Source organism: Rhinoraja longicauda, chromosome 1 (assembly GCF_053455715.1).
Source record: "Rhinoraja longicauda isolate Sanriku21f chromosome 1, sRhiLon1.1, whole genome shotgun sequence".
Lineage (NCBI taxonomy): Eukaryota > Metazoa > Chordata > Chondrichthyes > Rajiformes > Arhynchobatidae > Rhinoraja > Rhinoraja longicauda.
In genome coordinates, this window is record NC_135953.1 from 109,753,495 (window position 1) to 109,777,328 (window position 23,834).

General features: G+C 42.5%; 2 protein-coding genes across 3 annotated transcripts in view; one reads left to right on the top strand and one right to left on the bottom strand.

Annotated features, from left to right (window-relative positions):
• LOC144596333 (sodium channel and clathrin linker 1-like) overlaps positions 1-3,394 on the bottom strand; it is a 60,484-nt gene extending 57,090 nt beyond the window's left edge. Inside the window, exon 1 of the mRNA XM_078404584.1 lies at positions 3,188-3,394. The gene's annotated coding sequence lies outside the window, so the exon portion shown is untranslated. The remainder of the gene's footprint in view (positions 1-3,187) is intronic.
• The window catches only part of c1h4orf33 (chromosome 1 C4orf33 homolog), a 33,323-nt gene continuing 12,558 nt past the window's right edge, over positions 3,070-23,834 (top strand). The window contains exons 1-5 of one of the 2 annotated variants that reach the window (XM_078404601.1): positions 3,070-3,604; positions 3,977-4,072; positions 15,137-15,317; positions 20,428-20,488; positions 22,627-22,678. In XM_078404601.1, the coding sequence (XP_078260727.1) occupies positions 15,137-15,317; positions 20,428-20,488; positions 22,627-22,678 (294 nt within the window). In that variant the 5' untranslated portion in view covers positions 3,070-3,604; positions 3,977-4,072. The remainder of the gene's footprint in view (positions 3,605-3,976; positions 4,073-15,136; positions 15,318-20,427; positions 20,489-22,626; positions 22,679-23,834) is intronic. The other variant, XM_078404593.1, reaches the window with a different exon arrangement.

The window sequence follows — 23,834 nt, forward strand, 5'->3', positions numbered from 1 at the left end:
AGTTCCCTGAAAGTGGCAACACAAGTAGATGGAGTAATAAAGGTGAAAGATAAACTTGCTTTAATTAATGGGGATATTGAGTTTAAGAATCAGGAAGTCGTGGAGCTTTACAAAATATTAGTGAAGCTACATTTGGAGTATTATGTGTAGTTCTGGTTACCTTATTACAGGAAGGATGGAGGCTTTAGAGAAGGTGGAGAAAAGGTTTACCAGGATCCTGTCTGGATTAGAGTGTGTTAGCTATAAAGGGAGATTGGACAAACTTGGATTTTTTTCCTCCGGAATGCCAGAGAAGAGGTTGAGGAGAGGAGATCTGATAAGTTTACAAAATTATGAGATATGGTACAGTCAGAACCTTTTTCCCCAGGATGGAATTGAAAAATACTAGAGTGCACAGCTTCGTCAGAGCGAGACAGTTTAAAATGGAGATTTGCAAAAACCAGAGAGTATGAGCTGCCTGGAATGCACTACCAGACATGGTGGTGGAAGCAGATACAATATTGGTATTTAAAAGCTTTTTGATAAGCACATGAATATGCAGGGTATGGAGGAATATGGATTACAAGCAGGCAGAATTTGTTTAATGTGACATCGTGTTTGGCATAGACATTATGGGCCAAAGGGCCAGTTCTTGAGCAGTACTGTTCTATGTTTTCTATTCTATTGCAGATTTCCAACAACTGGAAACACATAAAATTATAGAAACATATAAAATTATAAAAGGACTGGACAAGCTCGATGCAGGAAAAATGTTCCCAATGTTGTGGGAGTCCAGAACCAGGGGCCACAGTCTAAGAATAAAGGGGAGGCCATTTAAAACTGAAATGCGAAGAAACATTTTCACCCTAGAGAGTTGTGAATTTGTGGAATTCACTGCCACAGAAGGCAAGAGAGGCCAATTCACTGGATGAATTTTAGAGAGAATTAGATAGAGCTCTAGGGGCTAGCGGAATCAAGGGATATGGGGAGTAGGCAGGCATGGGTTACTGATTGTGGATGATCAGCCATGATCACAACGAATGGTGATGCTGGCTTAAAGGGCCAAATGGCCTCCTCCTGCACCTATTTTCTATGTTTCTATGTAACTGCAGTTTTTGATTTTCATTCTGGTTTTGATGACCAGAGGGAAATATATAGTGGAATTCTGTAGTGTTAGTTATCAAGTTCATAGATCTTTTCAAAACACCTTAGAGTAGGTAATTCATACTATGATTTAAAATTATACAGATGGCCCAAAACTAGCAAATTTGTAACTACATTCAGGAGGTTAAGAAATATATCACCATTGAGAAAAAATATGCAGAATTTGACTCAAGTTATTATAATGCAAGGTAGAAATTAATATAGGAGCGGTAATTGAAAACTGCCCAAAGTGCTTTTTTACTTTTGTTCAATCTGGACAATGAAATAGGCAGATCAAAACATTTCTGACGCCTTTTTGCTTTAACAAAGCAATAGCATTTCCCGATGAAGCCTAACTGTGCTTGTTTTGGTTGCTGTGGATTTTTTTTTAAATGTTGCTATGATTCATAAAGTAAACACTTTGATACACTATTTACTGCACATGTCCAAGGCAGTCGGCCAGTCATCTTATTGAAACTGGTCCAATGAATGCAACGATGGAGCGCTGGATCATTCAGATCTCCATTTTCAACAATTTTCTTATTAATTTGACCTTACAAATAAGATTACAGCATTTGAATTGGGGCATTCATACTGAAAAACAATTTAACACTGTCCTGAATAAATATTTTTTTAAACTGACCATATTAGCAAAAAGAAATAACTTTTCAGGCAAAGCTGAAAACAAAACAGAAATAAAGTACTGAAAATAGATGCTTGCCAAGGTTCAGAAAACAAAAGAAAGCTATAATTATATTTGAGGCATAAATCTTTAATAACTCAAAATTAAGCACACATTTCATTATTCCTTACCATCATAAAATATTTTATATCGCCCAATACATTTCCTTTGAATAATTTGACGATTATTTATACAATTGTTTCAAGCAATCACTGTAAATGACATTTGATAACTGAGCATCCATTCTCTTCCAATAGAGATAAGAACAAACAATGAATTTATCCCTCGATTTAACTGATGCTAATGGCTGACATCACATTTTTATATTTACCACAATTTTAGCAAAAATTCTCAACTACAAAACATGATATTTAACTTGCTCCCTCCAGTCTATGCCATCATTCAATAAGATCATAACTTGCCTTGGAGACACATTGGTGGAGATGCTGAAATCTAGAGCGCAAAAAAAAAGCTACTCAAAAGGAACTCAATAGGCCAGGCAGCATCTGTGGAGGGAAATGGGCAGATAACGTTTGGATCAAGACCTTTCTAAAAGGTCCTCGGTCCATTTCCCCCAGCAGATCCTGCTAAGCTTGCAGAGTTCCTTCTGAAGTTTGTTGCTTGTTCATAGCTTGCCGTCAACTCTGCTTTCCTGCCTGTTTCCCCCCACAACCTCAAATCCGCAACATTTTCTCCTTTTAATATACCAAATATTAAAACACATATTTTTTTTAATCAAACGGTTGAAACCCTTAAGATGAAATGCATTTACATTGTAGACACAAGCAACTGCAGATGCTGGTTTACGAAAACAAGACATAAAATGCTGAAGTTACAGCGGATAGGCAGCATCCCTGGAGAACATGGAGAAGCGATACACAAAATGCTGGAGTAACTCAGCGGCAGAGACTGCCTGGCCCGCTGAGTTACTCCAGCATTTTGCATCTGTCTTATGGATAGGCGATGTTTGGGTCGGGACTAGATTCAAATAAAAATGAGGGGGTCCCGACCCTGTCCATGTTCATGGATGCTGGAGATCCACTGAATTACTCCAGCACCGTTTGTGTGATATTGACACTGCGCTGTGCAACGTGTTTGCAGTATATTTTCTTTGCTGCTCACTCCGTTTAAAAAAACCCAAATCACTGTACACGTTAAGGTGCATCATTGGTACCACTGCAGTGAATGTACTTGGTTTTGCAGCAAGGGGAGCAGCTGCCCGCGAGCCGGTGCGGTGGATGGAGCCTGGGGGCCCCGCGGTCGCCCTGGAAACCGGGCAACGCGCGCGGGGGGGAAATAACGGCCACCGGCCTGCGGAGCGAGACCGACCCGGCCCGACCACAGCGATCCGCTCCTGCCCCACCTCCAGCTGGGCTTACTCACCCCGCACCGCCCAGCGACACCGACCGACAGCCAGCCAGCAACACGGCCGCACTTCAACGGCCGCTGCCCTTCGGAGATTTAAAACCCCGCCGCCCGGCCCAGCGCTGCCACCGCTCCGAAGCGTCCGGCAGGGCAAGCAGAGCCACAACTACAGTTCCGCTGCGGATTGCTGGCGCCCGCCTCGCCACTCGCTCGTTCTGGTTCTGGTTGATTCCTGCGCAAACACCCCATAAGTGGTTATCTCGCGCAGGTCGGAGTGAGGAGGAGAGTAGTGGTTAAGTTTTGAGGTGGGCCTTTTTGACCAAGTTGAGGAGATCTAGTTGCTCACTCCCCTTTTTAAATGACCTAAACATCGGGAATGCACATGCGGTGTGTTGTGTTGGGGGTGTAACATATGTGTGTTGGGTGCTAACATATGTGAGTTGGGTGTATAACATATGTGTGTTGGGTGTGTAACATTGGGTGTGTTGGGTGTGTAACATATGTGTGCTGGTTGTGTAACATATGCGTGCTGTGTGCTAACATATGTGTGTTGGGTGTGTAACATGTTTGTTGGGTGCGTAACATGTGTGTTGGTTGTGTAACGTGTGTTGGGTGGTAACATATGTGTTGGGTGGTAACACGTGTGTTGTGTGGTAACATGTGTGTTGGGTATGTAACATGTGTGTTGGATGTGTAACATATGTGTGTAACATATTCCATTCCCTTATCCTTGGGTAAGGGGAATATTGGTAGCGGAGTTTATTGAAGTTTAGCGAGTTGACTGTTTACTGTTCCTCTTCTGACAAGTCCTCACGTTTACTGCAAAGTGCCCCGGGAAAGCACAAGAGAGTTTTGAAACGACTGCGCCTGTCAAACGACTGGGAGTTTCGGAGCTGAACAGCTGTAAGTACTGTTAGTCGTAGGTTGACAGTGCTTGGCGTGTAGGTTTTTTTTTGTTATAGTGGAGGGAAACATTGAAGGGAGTGGGTGGGGAGCGTTTATGGGGCCCACCGTGGGGTTGGCTGGTGTGAGCCTGGGTGCAGCAGGAACAGCAGAAGCGCTCCCTCATCCACCCATCAATTTCACCCTTCAGGTGCAGCCCACACACTGCCACTGCCCGCAGCAAAACTGTTTACAACAACTTATGGCGAGTCTGGAGGCTTGTACTTTGTTAAAGAAGTTTATTGCGGCAGTAATATTCAATTACAAAGGATAACAAACGAGATTACAGACAACCATTAACTCAAACTGTTCACATCGAAGTTCTCTTCCCACTGCCTGGTTTTTGGGCCCCAAAACCACCACCTGACCTTGCTGGCCAATCCAAGGGTTCGACTCACAGGACCAATCCCTATGGTCGCTACATGACCCCCCCCAGAACCTGAGGTACGGAACCTAGCAGGGAGCCGGATTTCGCGACCAGAACGAGTAAGGAGAGGGGCTGCAGGAACCACAGGAGCAGGGGGTCCCGGATCAGGTGGAATTGCAGGAGGACGGCCCCGCCGAGGCGTTTGGCCGACCAGGACAGGGCGGTCCTGATCCAAGTGTGCAGGTTTGAGCTGGACACAGAGACGAGCTCACTCCTGCCCCCAACATCCAAGGTGAAGGTGACCGTCCCTTTACACAACACGCGGAACGGTCCTTCATAGACCCTCTGCAACGGGGAACGATGGGCATCTCTACGCAGAAACACAAATTCACAGTCCTTCAAGGCAGGCGGTTCGTGCACCATGGAACACCCGTGACGTGAAGTAGGAACCGGAGCCAGGGAACCCACTCGCGCCCGGAGGGATGCTAAAACCGACGGAACCGAGGGCTGCTGACCAGAGGACTCCGGAAGGAAATCCCCGGGCACTCTGAGTGGCGAGCCATATACCAGTTCCGCGGACGAAGTTCCGAGATCCTGCTTAGGAGCAGTACGGATGCCCAAAAGGACCCAGGGGAGCTGGTCTACCCAGTCAGGGCCGTCCAGCCGCGCACTGAGGGCCGCCTTAAGTTGCCTGTGAAACCTCTCCACGAGCCCATTAGCCTGTGGGTGGTACGCCATGGTCTGCTGCAACCGGGAACCGTACAGCTCCGCAAGCGTAGCCCAAAGGGCAGAGGTGAACTGGGACCCCCGGTCGGTGGTAATGACGGACGGAACACCGAAACGGGCCACCCAATGGAGGGCCAGGGCCCGGGCACAAGAGGGGCGGAGGTGTCGGACAACGGGAAGGCCTCCGGCCAACGGGTAAATCGGTCAACCACCGTGAGTAGGTGAGTGTAGCCCCTGGAGGAAGGTAAAGGCCCAACTAAATCAACGTGAATATGAAAAAAACAGCCCGCACGGACCGTAAACTCCTGCACCGGAGGTTGGACATGCCGGTGAACTTTAGCGGTCTGGCAGGGAACACAGGAACGGGCCCAAGCGGCTACTTGTTTCCGCAGGCCATGCCACACAAACCTAGCGGCCACTAAGGCAGAGGTGGAGCGGATGGACGGGTGCGCCAGCCCATGAATGGCATCAAACACCCTGCGCTGAAGGGCGGCCGGCACCACCGGCGTAGGGCGGGGAAGGGAAACATCACACCAGACTTTTGTACCCGCAGGCCCGCAAGCCACTTGGGCCAACTTCAACCCCGAAGTGGTGGACTGGTATGCTGAGGCAGTGTCTGCCAGGCGCTGTGCCTCCGCAAGCTCCTGGAAATCCACCTCGCATTCCACCGCTGAAATTGGGGAAATGGCTGGCCGGGATAGGGCATCAGCAACAGCATTAAGCTTACCCGCGACATGTCGGACATCGGTAGTAAACTCTGAGATGGCAGTCAGGTGCCGCTGCTGGCGGGCCGACCATGGGTCGGACACTTTCGAAAAAACAAAAGTCAATGGTTTGTGGTCCGTAAAGGCCACAAATGGGCGGCCTTCTAGAAAATACCTAAAGTGGCGGACAGCTAAATAGAGAGCCAGAAGCTATACTTCAAAGGTGCTATACTTCAGCTCAGCCGGATTAAGCTGTCGGCTGAAAAACGCCAAGGGCTGCCAACTGCCATCCACCCGCTGTTCCAAAACCCCTCCCACCGCCACGTCCGACGCATCAACCGTCAGAGCCGTGGGGGCGGAGGCGCTTGGGTGGACGAGCACGGTGGCGTCTGCCAGAGCCACTTCAGCTGCCTCAAAGGCCGTCTCAGCGGCCGCGGACCACTCCAACTCGACAGGTTTGCCTGCGAGACACCGGAAGAGCGGACGCATGACCCGTGCCGCTGCCGGTACGAACCTATTGGTAGAAATTCACCCTGCCCACGAACTCCTGCAACCCCTTTACTGTGGTAGGTCACGGGAAGGCACGGACAGTCTCCACTTTTTCGGGCAAAGGAGTGGTGCCGGCAGAGGTGATCCGGTGTCCTAAGAAATCAATAGAGTGGAGGCCAAATTGACACTTGGAGGGGTGGATGATGAGCCCGTGGTCTTGAAGCCGCCGGAACACGGTCCGCAAATGGACCAGGTGTTCCTGCTCCGAGCGACTGGCGACCAGGATATCATCCAAATATATGAAAACAAAAGACAAATCCCGACCAACATGGTCCATAAGCCGCTGGAAAGCCTGTACCGCATTCTTCAAACCGAAAGGCATACGCAACCATTCGAACAACCCGAATGGAGTGATCGTGGCAGTCTTTGGTATGTCTTCCGGACGCACAGGAATCTGGTGGTAGCCCCGCACCAAATCAATTTTGGAGAATACCATGGCACCTTCCAGCCCAGACGAGAAGTCCTGGATGTGCGGTATGAGGTAGCGGGTTCGACTCTCAGGACCAATCCCTATGGTCGCACCACCATGTGACCTTGCTGGCCAATCCAAGGGTTCGACTCACAGGACCAATCCCTATGGTCGCTACAAACTCTCCAAAAAATAGGGAGGAAGTAACTAGTCGCGTTTATTCCGAAGATAGACACAACGTGCTGGAATAACAGCGGGGCAGGCAACATCTTTGGAGAAAAGGAATGGGTGACGTTTCGGGTCGAGACCCTGCTTGCCATGTGCACAAGTAGACAATTGTAGACAATAGCCATTCGGTCCTTCGAGCCAGCACCACCATTCAATGTGATCATGGCTGATCATTCTCAATCAGTACCCCGTTCCTGCCTTCTCCCCATACCCCCTGACTCCGCTATCCTTAAGAGCTCTATCTAGCTCTCTCTTGAAAGCATTCAGAGAATTGGCCTCCACTGCCTTCTGAGGCAGAGAATTCCACAGATTTACAACTCTCTGACTGAAAAGGTTTTTCCTCATCTCTGTTCTAAATAGCCTACCCCTTATTCTTAAACTGTGGCCCCTGGTTCTGGACTCCCCCAACATTGGGAACATGTTTCCTGCCTCTAACGTGTCCAACTCCTTAATAATCTTTTATGTTTTGATAAGATCCTCTCTCATCCTTCTAAATTCCAGTGTATTCAAGCCTAGTTGCTCCAGTCTTTCAACATATGACAGTCCTGCCATTCCAGGAATTAACCTAGTAAACCTACGCTGCACACCCTCAATAGCAAGAATATCCTTCCTCAAATTTGGAGACCAAAACTGCACACGGTACTCCAGGTGCGGTCTCACTAGGGCCCTGTACAACTGCCGAAGGACCTCTTTGCTCCTATACTCAATTCCTCTTGTTACGAAGGCCAACATCCCATTGGCTTTCTTCACTGCCTGCTGTACATGCATGCTTTCTTTCAGTGACTGATGCACTAGGACACCCAGATCTCGTTGTACTGTGAAACGTCTTGCAACAACAGCATCATGGGCACATAGACTCAAACACGTGAAAGTATAAAGTATAAATTTACACAGAAATTACACACAACAATTCTGCAGGACGTTTAAAAAAGACGAGACATTAGTACAACACAACGTGCTGCAGTAACTCAGCAGGTCGGGCAGCCTCACGGGAGAACACCATAGGTGATGTTCCTGTTCAGAACCCTTCTTCAGATTAATTGAAGGTCGGTGGGATGGGGGAGCTGGAGAAGAGGCAAAGATAAGATAAAGACTGACACATGACAGGTGGATACAGGTGAATGGGGTTTGATTGACATAATGGGTGGATAAAGTCCATTCCCTCCAAAGATGCTGCCTGACCCACTGAGTTACTCCAGCACTTTGTGTTTCACTCATGATTCCAGTATCTACAGTTTCTTGTGTGTCCAAGACATTAGTGCAAATCACAATTAGAAAAATAAATAAGTCCATGATAGTACAAGGGGTAGTCAGTAGTGTTCTGTTGTCACCACTCATAGTGGGTCTCCCTTTGATGATTGCTTTGGTGTGTGGCTATTTTCAAGTTGTACATAATCCTGAGCATGCAAACACCAAATGCCACTAGGTGCTGAGGTTCATCTGTGTCCTGTTGTGAAGGATGGGTATGCTTTGTTCGGTATGATGTTCTTTTCAGTTGAACCATTCCGTGTGACCTCTCCCTCAATGAAAATTATCTGTAAAATAACATTATTGACCCCTTTAGTCAGGTTGTGAGCTGCGTGAAAAGTCCTTAAGGCCAGGCAGAATGGTGGATTCTGTTGAATGGTACTCAGAGCAAACTGGCATAGTCACTTAACATGATGCTTTTTCACCAGATAATTTGAAGAAGCGGTGACCTTACTTGACTGATGGTGAGAAGGGACCTCCCAGTCAGATCTTTCAAGCACAGGCAAAATCTCTACACGAGGCCCTTGAGGACACTGTGCTAGAGATGAGACTGTTATATGTGTTCTTTCTAGAAGGGTCACTTGCAACAAAATCTGGTGAGGGTCAGTGGACATTGTTGAGGTTCATCCCAAACACCTTTATATAAGAGGACAGTCTTTGTGTTACAGCTTTCCAGGCACATTAACACAACAACACAACAAATTAATATATAATAATTATTAACACAATAAATTACCAGTAACAAAAGGTAACCTGACCATTACAGAGCAAGCCAAAGTATGTAATACATCCCTTTCCCCCCTCCTCTTCTTTGTGCACCAAATTCTACCACTATTCCACCCTTCTTTCCCCATTCTTCCGCCCCCCCCACCCCCGTTGCCAGGTTTTGTCCTGCTCCCATCTATTTTCCTGTTTTCTCTCCCCCCTCCCCCATCTGCAGTTACTCGGCAATTACCCAGTAGATGGGTCCCAACCCGAAACTTCATCTATCCATGTCTTCCAGGGTTACTGCTTGACCGGCTGAGTTATTCCACCACTTGGGTTTTTGTTTGTAAACCAGCATCTGCATTTATTGTGTCTAAATAGTGCAGCTTATACAACGCCCATTATAGATCATTGCTGAGGTAAGATTGTGGTTAGGGTTGTGCAGAGTGGTTCAGGAGCCTGATGGATAATGGGTCAAAGCTGCTTTTGAACTTGGAGATCGCAGTTCTCAGCCTCCAGTGCATTCTTCCTGATGGTAGCAGTGAGGTGAGAGCGTGGCTAGGGTCTTGAGGGTCATTGATGCTGCACCCTGAAGCAGTGTTTCCAGTAGACCCCATTCATCTCCACCACTTTCGACAGGCTCCTCCATTCTTTGGTGTTCGACTTCTTATTTACCAGGTTGTAAGTTCAGAGTATTATGGGAGTTGGGAAGGATGCCCAATGTCATGAAGAGATAGAGTTATGAAGAAAGGATGGAATGTTATTGAGCAGGGCATAGGGTTAGTTGGTATTCTACTTGACAGCTGTGGTTAAAAGGTTGGAAGATTTTGAGTGAGTGGGCATTAACTCTCATTTTGATTTCATGAACCAAACAAATGTTATAGTGGTCATTTTCATCACAACCAATGGTCTTGCCTCATGCTTGTGTATACTTTCAAAATGATTCACCCTCCCACATTTTACTTTTCAGAATCGAATGGATACTAAATAAAGTATTTTAACACAAGTTATGTCATTAATTTATAAATAAAATGCTTTGAAAATATTTTTTTTTCAAAGATTATTAAGAAATTCAGTTATGTGGGTTTGAAGGATCCTGCTAAATAGCTCATTTAAAACGTTACAAAGTTGACTAAATGAAATCAGACCTACTTCCATCCATTGTAATCATGTGTTAGAAAACACCTGATGAAAAGCCAAGGATTGTCAAATTATTTTATGGTCTGGCATATTTGGTCTCCAAATTTGAGGAAGGATATTCTTGCTATTGAGGGTGTGCAGCGTAGGTTCACTAGGTTAATTCCCGGAATAGCGGGACTGTCGTATGTTGAAGGACTGGAGCGACGAGGCTTGTATACATTGGAATTTAGAAGGATGAGAGGGGATCTTATTGAAACATATGATTATTAAGGGATTGGACATGTTAGAAGCAGGAAACATGTTCCCAATGTTGGGGGAGTCCAGAACCAGGGGCCACAGTTTAAGAATAAGGGGTAGGCCATTTAGAACGGAGGTGAGGAAAAACTCTTTCAGTCAGAGAGTTGTAAATCTGTGGAATTCTCTGCCTCAGAAGGCAGTGGAGGCTAATTCTCTGGATGCTTTGAAGAGAGTGCTAGATAGAGCTCTTAAAGATAGGGGAGTCAGGGGGTATGGGGAGAAGGCAGGAATGGGGCACTGATTGAGAATGATCAGCCATGATCACATTGAATAGTGGTGCTGGCTCAAAGGATTGAATTGCCTACTCCTGCACCTATTGTCTATTGTCTATCTCTGATTTCAAATGTCATTTCTAAAATTTCTAAAATCCGACCTATTCAGAAAAATATTCTAGCCAACATGAAGATTAATATTGTAGAAATCAAGATCTAAAACTGTTTTTTTGTCTGTTGAGCTCAGCACCTGGCACATGCAGAGAGAGTGTCAAGAATGTTTTATTGTCAGAAGTGCAAAAACAGAACAATGAAATTTTTACTTGCAGCAGCACCACAGAACTCTTTGTCAGCCTTGTAACTCGAAAAACTATTTATTCTTCACAAATTTTCTTTGCCTTTCTTAGTCTTTCTTTGCCTGTAGAACATTAACAAATCATAAGTTCATAAGGAATAGGAGTAGAATTAGGCCATTCGGCCCATCAAGTCTACACCACCATTCAATCATGGCTGATCTATCTCTCCCTCCTAACCTCATTCTCCTGCCTTCTCCCCGTAACCTCTGACACCTGTACTAATCAAAAATCTAACTATTTCTGCTTTAAAAATATCCACTGACTTGGGCTCCACTGCCTTCTGTGGCAAAGAATTCCACAAATTCATCACCTTCTGACTAAAGACATTTCTCTTCATCTCCTTCCTAAAAGAATGTCATTTAATTCTGAGTCTATGATCTCTAGTCCTGGATTCTCCCACTAGTGGAAACATCCTCTCCACATCCAGTCTATCCAAGCCTTTCACTATTCTGTATGTTTCAATGAGGTCTGCCCTCATTCTTCTAAACTCCAGCGAGTACAGGCCCAGTGCTGACAAACGCTCATCATAGGTCAATCTACTCATTCCTGGGATCATTCTTGTAAACCTCCTCTGGACCCTCTCTGGAGCCAGCACATCCTTCTTCAGATATGGTGGCCAAAATTGCTCACAATATTCCAAATGCGGCCTTACCAGCACCTTGTGGAGCCTCAACATAACATCCCTGTTTTTGTATACAAGCCCTCTTGAAATAAATGCTAGCATTGAGTTTGCATTCTTTGCTACCGATTCGACTTGCAGATTAACTTTTTGGGAATCCTGCACCAGCACTCCCAAGTCCCTTTGCACCTCCGATTTCTGGATTCTCTCCCCATTTAGAAAATAGTCTACGCCTTTATTCCTACTACCAAATTGCATGACTCCACACTTTGCTACAATATATTCCATCTGCCACCGCTCTGCCCATTCTCCCAACCTGTCCAAGTCCTTCTGCATTGTCCCTGCTTTCTCTACGCTACCTGCCCCTCCGCTTATAGTCGTATCATCCGCCACAAAGCCTTCAATCCCCTCGTCCAAATCATTAATATACAACGTGAAGAGTAGTGGGCCCAGCACCGACCCTTGCGAAACTCCTCCTAGTTACTGGCAGCCAACTGGAAATAGCCCCCTTTCTTGCAACTCTTTGTCTTATGCCATCAGCCAACCTGCTATCCATGCTAATATCTGCCCTTTGATACCATGGGCTCTCATCATCCTAAGCAGCCTAGCGTGTGGCACCTTATCAAAGCTTTCTGAAAATCTAAGTAAACAACATCTACTGACTCTCCTTTGTCCGTCCTGCTATTTACTTCTTCAGTTGATTTGACTGTGCCACCCATTATCCTGGAGATGCTGTTATAAAATGGAACTACATGACAAGTTGCATGGACATCTGATGTCTAGCGAACATTGCTTCCTCTCCCATATAGTTTGCACAGCTTGTAGTGGAAATGTCAGCACAAATGTGATTTTCCTGCTGAATGCGATGGTCAATATTTTTTTGACCCTAGTCTTTGACCAATTGATTCCAATCTCTCTGCATTGCAGCTGTATTTAAATTTATTATAACTGTAATCTTGTGTAATTTAGAGATGATTAGAAGGCTTAAGTAAAGAGGTACTCTCACATTCTCTCGTTAATCTAGTGTTATTTGCTTATGTTTGTTCTTGGATTTGGTGCACCTTGACTGGGTAAATAAATGTGAGTGCACACAGTTGTTTTACACAGATTTAATGAGCATTTTAGATCCTTGCACCTTAAAATAGACCTTCCCGCAAATTGCTTTTGTTTTTTCACTTTTTGAATGGTATAAGTGACTATATATTTTAAACATTAATGCTTTAATTGATGAGGATTTTAATAGGAATCAGGCTAATTCATTGTGCACTATTTCAGTTGTTATTGTTGGTATTTGCAGTGTGTAATTGGAAGCCATATTTGGCTGGCAACAGCATTACACTTAAACGGTAACTCAGAAATTATACTCGGGATTCAGCTGCTAAATGTCACTTCATATTTTACAGAACCAAATATAAGCAAATAGCTCCTCACTCCTCAAATTCAGAAATAGCCAACAAAAGAAAGCAATTCTAGTCACCTATTCATCAGCAGATTTTAGATATGTTCAAGGAAAGATGATAGTTGGAGGTTTAACTCAGAAAATAGACTTCAAGCTCTTCACTTCATATTTACTCTAATATTTTGCCTCAGAGACCTGAAGATAGGAAAAACAATGATGAAAATGTCAGCATTGCTTTCAATCTTTCTTATCGCTGCAACCTGCGACTTTGCTGCTATTGTGACATTCTCAAATTGTTTGGTGGAGGGCAACTTTGGAGGGAGTGGGTGTGGAGTATTTAAGGGGGCCCTTAGCAAGAGGCTGATTCACAGCAAGAGGCTGTGACCCGACTAGCTTTTTGAAGTTCACAGAGAGGGAACTTTGCCTAAATATCCCATTTTAAAATTTTGTGCTGGGTGTGAGGAGAATAAGCGGTATTCTTCTTGAATTGATGCAATTGGAAACAAAAGCCTCAACTATGGATATTTAAAAAGAATTGTGCCGTTAGTAATTTTCTTTAAATCTTTCAAAGATATGTAAAAATTATCTCATAATTGGCTTTTAAGCAATATGAGGGCACTTAAAAGATTTTATAGGCAACTGTGGTGGGAGGTGCAATTATGTGTTCTTAAGTTGTTTTCAAAGTGTTTTAACTGAAATGTGTTTAGAAGCATTCAACAGTTAAGTATTATCATTTTCACCTTTTAACTAGGCAGTTACAATAAATTAAAAATGAACAAAAAAAAATTATTTGATGCTGCAATCCACACCCAAACCTTGTTTAACTTTTGCCTGTTACAATATGCCACTATACTCTTGGACTTTCAACACTAACTGAATATCTGTCCACAAAATGTCTAGTGCCAATTCATTGTCAGCATGAAGCTAAACTCAAATTGGAGGAACAGCATCTCATATTTTGCTTGGGTAGTTTACTGCCCTGTGGTATGAATATTGATTTCTCTCACTTCAGGTTGCCCCGGCATTCCCCCTCTCTCTATCCCTTCACCACCCAAGTCGCACTAGCTTCTCGTTTTCACCCTACAAACAGCTAAATATCATCGTTTCCTTTATCATCGTTACTATTTTGCATATCTTTTATTAATTGTTCTTTATCTCTCCACATAATTGTCTATATCTCTCATTTCCCTTATCCCTAACCAGTCTGAAGAAGGGTCTCGACCCGAAACGTCACCCATTCCTTCTCTCCAGAGATGCTGCCTGTTCCACTGAGTTACTCCAGCTTTCTTCGTTTTAAACCAGCATCTGCAGTTCCTTCTTACATTGTTTTTTAAAAGGTCTGCTAAGTGATTAAAAAATAACGCTGATTGATTTTAATTGCACCCTTAAGTAATAATAGAATTCCAATAACTTACACTGGGTTGACCTTATTTAAATGTGTCCTTCTTGTTTAAAATGTTTTTATTTAATGATCTTTAACTCCCCATAATTACTGGGATTTAGGCTTGAGTGTTTTGATGGTTAAGTCAGGGCCGTCTTAACGCATGGGCCTGATGGGCACTTGCCCGGGGGCCCTATGCTGATCTGTGTATGTTAAGTGACTTGCAATAAATAAATACTACTTTTAAAATGTAGGTTCAATAAGTGCTTTTTTCGCAACATTTTCAGTGCTTCTCACAGCATCTGTAAGTGCTTTTCGCAACAATGTAGCACCCTAAGTCCATCGCTAAGTGCTTTTCGGTAAGTGCTTTTCGCCGGCACGACAGGGGGGGGGGGCTGGTAGGGAAAGGGGGGTGGGGGAGAGTAACGGTAGGGGCCCCAGTACACTGCTTTGCCCGGGGGCCCATAATGCTGTAAAAACGGTCCTGGGTTAAGTGTGCCTAATTCTTGACTAAGTCACTAGATGGAGCACTCCAGGTGGTTTATACATTATTATTTAATACACTGTGCTACAACACATGAAGAAACCATGAAGGTAATTTGTGACATTAATCTTTCTGTTAAGTACAGCAGTAAATCAAGTAATTATCTAAAAAAAATCTTTGATTTATTACAATTTTGTACAGATGAGGTTTACAATTACAAAAACATGGGATAGTTCGCCAATCACTCACAAGGGAATCACCCTGTCACTCAAACCAGATGATGAGGGAATACTAATGGAGGTAAATGCCCCTTTCTTCAATGATCCTCCATCCCCAGCTGGTCCAAGAGGAAATTCTTACAATCAGCTGTGGAATTATGAAGGTACTGTGAACACCTGTTTTACCAAATTTTATATTGAAAAACACAAGTAAGCCTGTTTGATTGTTCAGGAAATACTATTTTTATGTGCACCAAAATGAGAAAAAATTGAGTTTTAATGTTTATAATATTTTTTCCATTGCAATCTTTTAGCCCATTATTTTTAAAGAAACAGTCTTGTAGAACACTTTACCCTCCACTGTCAGGAGACAAATAATCAGCTCAAGAAATGAGCATTGGGCTAGAATGCACTGCCAGCAAATCCTGCGATTCTGAGGAGAATTGCCGATGAGCTGCTGTGCTTGTAGCTGCACATTCCAGGCTTCCAAGCCAGTGCTCTACAGTGCAGAAGTTGAAATGTACTCGAGGTCATGATCGGTATTGTCACCAGTTATTGTGCTGGCTACTGTGGGAACTGTCTGTTGCCTTTATGCTTTTCGCATTATACTGCAGTGCCATTCCATTAGTTCCAGTCATTTGTTTTCCTCTTTACTTTCATATCTCTTTCTTGTCATTTTCTGATTCTCTTAAACTACATGTGTCAGGATATTTTTTCTGGAAGCACATCTTAGGAAATTGAAAAACTCAGACATGAACTTTGCAACTTATTTGTTTATTATTAAAAGCTATAGCATAGCTCCTAACATTCATCTTCATCCAGTTCAATTCATTGTGTAGACACTGTACCTGCAACATAATGAAACATTTTCAGCTGCTATATAAAGGCATAACCAATCACAATTTGACACTGATCTGTAAAAGAAATGGGTGACTCAAGAGCTTGGTCAACGAAGTAGGCTTGTGGAAATGCAATAAAAGAGAGAGCCCTTAGTGAGTGGGTGTCTACCTAAGCTTGTCCCTGTTGCCTGTTTTTGGACTATACCCTTCTCAACCCTTTCTATCCATGTACCTGTTCAAATTTCTTTTAAATGTTGTTATTGAACCTGTCTCTGCCATTTCTTCTGGCAGCACATTCCATATACCCGCTATCATATCATATATATACAGCCGGAAACAAGCCTTTTCGGCCCTCCAAGTCCGTGCCGCCCAATGATCCCCGTACATTAACACTATCCTACACCCACTAGGGACAATTTTTACATTTACCCAGCCAATTAACCTACATACCTGTACGTCTTTGGAGTGCAAACTTGTGAAAACTTGTGTGAAAACTTGCACCTTGGATCTCTTTAAATCGTTGCCATCTCTCCTTAAACCTATTCTCCCTAGCTTTAGACTCTCCTCTACGCCTAGTAAAAAGATTGTGGTTATCTACCCTATCTCTGCCCATAATGATTTTATAAGACTGTATAAGTTCACCCCTTAGTCTCCTTTGCTCCAGGGAAAACAGTCCCAGTCTATCCAAATGTCTTGTCCGGCTGTAACATGACGTGCCAACTCCTGATCTCAGCCCCAAATAATGAAAGTAAGCATTCCTATACCACCCTCTGCCAGTGTCACCAATTTCAGGGAGCGATGCATTTGAGCTCTTGGGTCCCTCTGTTCAGTAACACTCCCCAGCGCCTGTGTATGCCCTTGTTTAACTTCCCAAAATATACCACTTTCAACTTGCTTGCATTAAACGCCATATGCCATTCCTTATTTATTTTTCTGTTCTTTTGTTAATTCTTTGCTTTTTCTAACTTGCAATGCTCCATGTGAGATGAAAATTGGAAAATTATGACATTTTCAGGGAATGGAATGGAAAAGACAAACAAACCCCAGATCTTGAATAACCATTTTAGTTTAATGTATGTATAGAAACATAGAAACATAGAAAATAGGTGCAGGAGTAGGCCATTCGGCCCTTCGAGCCTGCACCGCCATTCAATATGATCATGGCTGATCATTCAGCTCAGTAGCCTGTACCTGCCTTCTCTCCATACCCCCTGATCCCTCTAGCAAAAAGGGCCACATCTAACTCCCTCTTAAATATAGCCAATGAACTGGCCTCAACTACCTTCTGTGGCAGAGAATTCCACAGACTCACCACCCTCTGTGTGAAGAAATGTTTTCTCATCTCGGTCCTAAAAGACTTCCCCCTTATCCTTAAGCTGTGACCCCTGGTTCTGGACTCCCCCAACATCGGGAACAATCTTCCCGCATCTAGCCTCTCCAACCCCTTAAGAATTTTATATGTTTCTATAAGATCCCCCCTCAGTCTTCTAAATTCCAGCGAGTACAAGCCCAGTCTATCTAGTCTTTCCTCATATGTAAGTCCCGCCATCCCAGGGATCAATCTGGTGAACCTTCTCTGTACTCCCTCTAAGGCAAGAACGTCTTTCCTCAGGTTAGGAGACCAAAACTGCACACAATACTGCAGGTGCGGTCTCACCAAGGCCCTGTACAACTGCAGCAGAACCTCCCTGCTCCTAAACTCAAATCCTCTTGCTATGAATGCCAACATACCATTCGCTTTCTTCACTGCCTGCTGCACCTGCATGCTTACTTTCAATGACTGGTGCACCATGACACCCAGGTCACGTTGCATCTCCCCTTCTCCCAATCGGTCACCATTCAGGTAATACTCTGCTTTCCTGTTCTTGCCGCCAAAGTGGATAACCTCACATTTATCCACATTATATTGCATCTGCCATGCATTTGCCCACTCGCCTAATCTATCCAAGTCACTCTGCAGCCTCCTAGCATCCACCTCGCAGCTAACACTGCCACACAGCTTCGTGTCATCCGCAAACTTAGAGATATTGCATTCAATTCCCTCGTCCCAATCATTAATATACACTGTAAATAACTGGGGTCCCAGCACTGAGCCTTGCGGTACCCCACTAGTCACTGCCTGCCATTCCGAAAAGGACCCGTTTATTCCTACTCTTTGCTTCCTGTCCGCCAACCAATTTTCTATCCACCTCAACACTGAACCCTCAATACCGTGTGCTTTAAGTTTGTACACCAATCTCCTATGTGGGACCTTGTCGAAGGCCTTCTGAAAGTCCAGATATAACACATCGACTGGTTCTCCCTTATCCACTCTACTAGTTACATCCTCGAAAAATTCTATAAGAATCGTCAGACATGATTTGCCTTTGGTAAATCCATGCTGACTTTGTCCGATGATTTCACCACTTTCCAAATGTAATGCTATCACATCTTTAATAACTGACTCCAGCATTTCCCCCACTACCGATGTTAGGCTAACTGGTCTATAATTCCCCGTTTTCTCTCTCCCTCCCTTTTTAAAAAGTGGGATTACATTAGCTACCCTCCAGTCCTCAGGAACTACTCCAGAATCTAAAGAGTTTTGAAAAATTATCACTAATGCATCCACTATTTCTGAGGCTACTTCCTTAAGCACTCTGGGATGCAGCCTATCTGGCCCTGGGGATTTATCTGCCTTTAATCCATTTAATTTACCTAACACCACTTCCCGACTAACCTGGATTTCCCTCAGTTCCTCCATCTCTTTAGACCCCCGGTCCCCCGCTATTTCCGGCAGACGGTTTATGTCTTCCTTAGTGAAGACAGAACCAAAGTATTTGTTCAATTGGTCTGCCATCTCCTTGTTCCCTATGATCAATTCACCTGTTTCCGACTGCAAGGGACCTACATTTGCCTTAACTAATCTTTTTCTCTTGACATATCTATAAAAGCTTTTGCAGTCTGTTTTTATGTTCCTTGCCAGTTTTCCCTCATAATCTATTTTCCCTTTCCTAATTAAGCCCTTTGTCCTCCTCTGCTGGACTCTGAATTTCTCCCAGTCCTCTGGTATGCTACTTTTTCTGGCTAATCTGTATCAACACCAACAATTTAAATGTAATTTCTGTTCCATTTCTAATCAGGCTTCATTCCTGATTCTGGTCAAGTTTTAATGTGTTATGATAATGGACTAGATACTTATCTGAATCTTTACCAATCTTAGTAAACAAATGTTTAGAGTGTTTTGAATGCTTTGAATACACAGTGTTAGCATAATGTACTAGCATAAAACATGTAGTTTCATTAAACCTTCCACAAAGACTCAATTTTACTGAAAAACATTTTAATGAAGTTCACATAAGTAGGAGACAAGAAGGAAATAAAATGACCAATTGTACTGGCTAGGGATCCCATTGTATATAGAAAACATTATTCATCATTGGATCTGGAATTAATAACCCTAGAAATATATTTTTGAGCCTGTTGTTAAGGATGATTCTTCAGAAATATTTGATATTGGTTAATAATGTTGTACATGTACATAAACCAGTTCTCCTCATGAAATTATTGATGGACATAGTTTCCTGTGGCAAACACTGATGATAGCAAATTTATATTAAATGTAGTAATAAGCCCATTTATCCCTTCAAAATAACTAATATCATTTTTATCAAAATGTATGAATTTGGTATTAAAACAATCAAACATAATAATTTGTTTGGATTAGTGAGGTGTATTTTTCTAAATAATATTTTAGATTCAAAAGGCATCATCTTCACTGGGCATGCACTGTCAGATTCTGGTAGAATTCATGACTTGATGATGATACTTTTAATGAGTTGTATTAGTGCAGCAGGCACAAGACAAAATAAAAGTACTTCTCATTTTACAGATGGTGTTGTTTGATTCAAAGTAATGATATAATAACCGATTTTGGATGGAATTTGGTTTGGGATGTCTCTATCAAGGCAATTTTAGCAGGGGACACAAGGAACTGCAGATGCTGGAAACTTGAGCAAAACACAAAATGCTGGGTCAGGCAGCATCTGTGGAGGGAATGGATTCCATTTTCTTAAATTGAGATTTTTCTAAATGTCAAGTTTAAAAAAAATTCCCTTTCTATTTCTACCTCACTTTCTTAATCTAATCTTTCCCTTTTTGTTTTGTTTTTTTCATTCTCTATATCATGTCATTCGTATAGATCTCAGTTGTTATTGTAAGACAAAATAAAAGCTGAGCTGAAGGGGACAGATAATAGTAACCAGTGAACACAGTGCAATACCCTGACTATCATTTATGTAATGACTGAGGAGACTGAAATCTTAGTTGCTGGATAATCTTCCTGCATATAAAGCTGGACTGGTGTGTCAAGATTTTATTCAGTCACATGAAATATTGGCAAGATATTTTGAAAATTGCTTTCTGAATCTTAATGTTTTAATTTTGCCATGTTTAACAGTTGTGGAAGCATTTTTCTTGAATAGCTGCAAAGAACTATATCTTGAAGTGGAACTGTGTCCGTGAGTATCAGAATTTTTCTTCTCTCCATATTTGAAAGTTGTAGATTATTTAAAATCTTCATGTCACAAGCTACGCAGGCCTAGAAATTTATCTGTGTTACACTGGGAAAAAATGACATTATTCAGGTGAAAATTATGTTAATGACACATTAAGAAATGTTATAAATTTCCAGGTGCATTTAAAACTAATCATTAACATATGGTGGTTTTGGTGTGAAATGTTCCAGTATCCTTGTGCTCTTCTACTTGTATCCAGCTGTGTCAAATGCCACCAACACCAGTACAATGTGCATTGTTGCCTCTAGCTAGATTTTCACTTGCATTAAAGAACTTAGAACGGTAGAGCACAGGAACAGGCACTACAGCTTATGATGTCTGTACCAACCATGATGCCAAATTTAAATTGCACATCTGCCTGCTAATGGGATATATCCTCTCCCTTACCTGCTCATGTGCTTTTGTAAATGCCTTTTAAACATTGCTATTGTATCTGCTTCTACCACCTTCCCTAGCAGTGCATTCAAGGCACCAACCATCCTCTGCTTAAAAAAAAGTTTGCCTCATAAATTTAAATTCCCCTTCTCATTTGAAATCTCCTTTAATTATTTTTTCCTCTCGCCCAAAGCCTTGCCCTCCAGTTTTTGACATTTCCACCCTGGAGCTTCCTTCTACCTTTACTACTTTCCCTGGAACGACTTTCTACGTTTACTATTCACAAAATGCTGGAGTAACTCAGCAGGTCAGCAGGTCCTGCCCTTCTACGTTTACTATGCTTCTCTTAATTTTTTATACTTCTGTCATATCACTCCTCAGTTTCCTAGGCTCCCAAAAAAACTATCCAAGTTTATCTAACTAATACTCTATTATACTAATACTCTCTAATCCAGGCAACATCCTGGTGAATCTCATGTACATCCTCTCCAAGGTCTCTGCATCCTTTCTGTAATGCAGTCACCACAACTGCACACAATACTTCAAATGTGGTCTAACAAAGATTTTATCGTGGGTTGTTTTTTTTGGATTGTTAGAGGCCGAGTGGACACCTGATGAAGATGAGACTATAAGGAAAGGCATAAATAGGGTAGACAGTTAGAATCCTTTCCCCATGGTGAAATAGTCATATACTAGAGGGCATAGGTTTAGGGTTAAGCAGGGAAAGTTTAAAGGAGTTGTGTTGGACAAGTTTTTGTTTACACAGAGAGTGGTGAGTGTCTGGAAGGCGCTGCCAGGAATAGTGTTGAAGTAGATAAGATAGTGGCGTTTAAGAGTCTTTTAGATAGGCATGTGAATATGGAGGAAATAGAGAAAAATTGGTCACATGCAGGCAAAGTGATTAGTTTAATTTGGCATTGTGCTTGGCACAGACATTGTGGGCCGAAGGGATTTTTCCTATGTTGCAATGTTCTATATTTTATGTTTTATTATGCATTGATATTTTTAAATCCAGTACATATCTGGTGCATTAATAGAAACTGTAGTGAAAAACTCTCTAAAAGAAACCTCAGATAAATTAACCTAAATTGTGACCTAATCACCAGCTTGTTTTCAATAGGTTTTTCAATAGTTTTGGGCATTCAATGGGTTTCAATCGAACAGCCAGAAATACCACCAAAAAATCTATAATTAATGGAATTATTCCATTTTCAGCAGATGGAAAATGGTTGAAGCACAGGAGAAAGACATCTGGCAAAAGGGAGGACACCCAACACTTTTTACTCACAGGCTTCAGAGGGAGCCACCCTCTTCCAAACATTTCTTCCCGGAAAGATTACTACATATTTCTGCACCTTATGATAGTCCTAAGTCGCATCTATGACCTCAGTGTAGACGACCAAAATCAGATCAGAAATGATCATATTGAATGGTAGTGGGCTTACTTCTGCTCCTATTACTTGCTTTTATGTTCTTACTTTTATGTTCTTGCTTAAATACTCTCATTATCTAACTAAAATACATATAGATACAATAAGACTAATGAATTTAAATTTGTGAACTCGCTTATTCCTACCTTATTTTCTTTTACCCAGTTTATTGAGAATTTTTTTTTTTCTTGTAAACCATTCAATGTCATGCGAACTTGTTTTTTAGTTAACTTCATTTCAGTCGCAACTGTCTAACTTTTGTTTTGATATTGTTAGACATGGACAGCATTTAGTACTATTACTTGCTGGTGAAGGAAAAGCATGGAAGGTAAGTGATTACATATAAATAGTATAGTGATGGTTGCTGACCATTTGAATCTTTATGACACATCACAAATTAAACTATCTTGGTCCAAAATAATTATATTGGCCAAATTCCATATGGGTTTCGTGGCTTTCCAAAATAATTTTGATATAATTTTAGTGGAACAGTCAAAGACATGACATAAATGGTAATTGCTGCAGATTCTTTGAAGTAAACTCCCACTAAAGTTGAGGTTTGAAGAATCTTTGTGAACTTTCAATATTTAGATTTCTTTTCTAATGGATTTTGGTGCTTATAATCACCAATGTTATATTTAGCATTTGCAGTAATTATGGAATGGTGTTTGAAGTTAGGATAAGGATGTCAGTCATCCTTGAGGCTGCAATTAGTATTAAATAATGAAGGAAGTTTGCTGCGAAATTCAATTCTATTATGTTGTTTCTTCTTCAACATTATGTATTTATTTTTTTAGTTGAGGTGAAATGCATTAATGATTATTTCTGGACCAACATTTTGCACCACATGGAAAATTTGATTCATCCACAATAGCCACCCTTGTGCACTTGACTTGATTTCCACATCAAGGGCGCATAGGATGATGTAATTCTCCATGGAATACTCATTTTCAAGCGCTGCAGGAGTTGAGTTGAAACAATGGAGTTCCACCAGCCTCCACATTCACTGATTCTGCATGCCATTTCTGACACCTGCAACAATATCCTACCATTGAATGCATCTTACTTATCTCTATATACAGTCTAAAGCGGCGGCTTACTTTGTGCCACCCTATACCACTCCTCTGTCCCAGACTCCCCTTTCCACCACGTCTTTACATTGTCAGTGCAGGAGATGGAGCAATGCCCTTTTGCTTGCTTTTTATTCACTGTGTAAGGTCCAAAACAGTGCCTCCAGATAAAGCTATGATTAACTTGTGTTAATCATTCTGTTTAGTGTACTGTAGTTGTTACTCGCAATGTGAACACTGCAATTGGGGTTCATATTGCAAATTGGGTGACCATCTTATGGATTACCCCTGAATAGTGCACTAGTGCCGCTACTTGTTTGACATAGTCAGCTATTTTAGTTTACTGGCTCACTTCCATTTTGGGCTCTCTTCCTCAGATTCCTACACTGTTTGAAAGAATAAATGAGAGCAGCA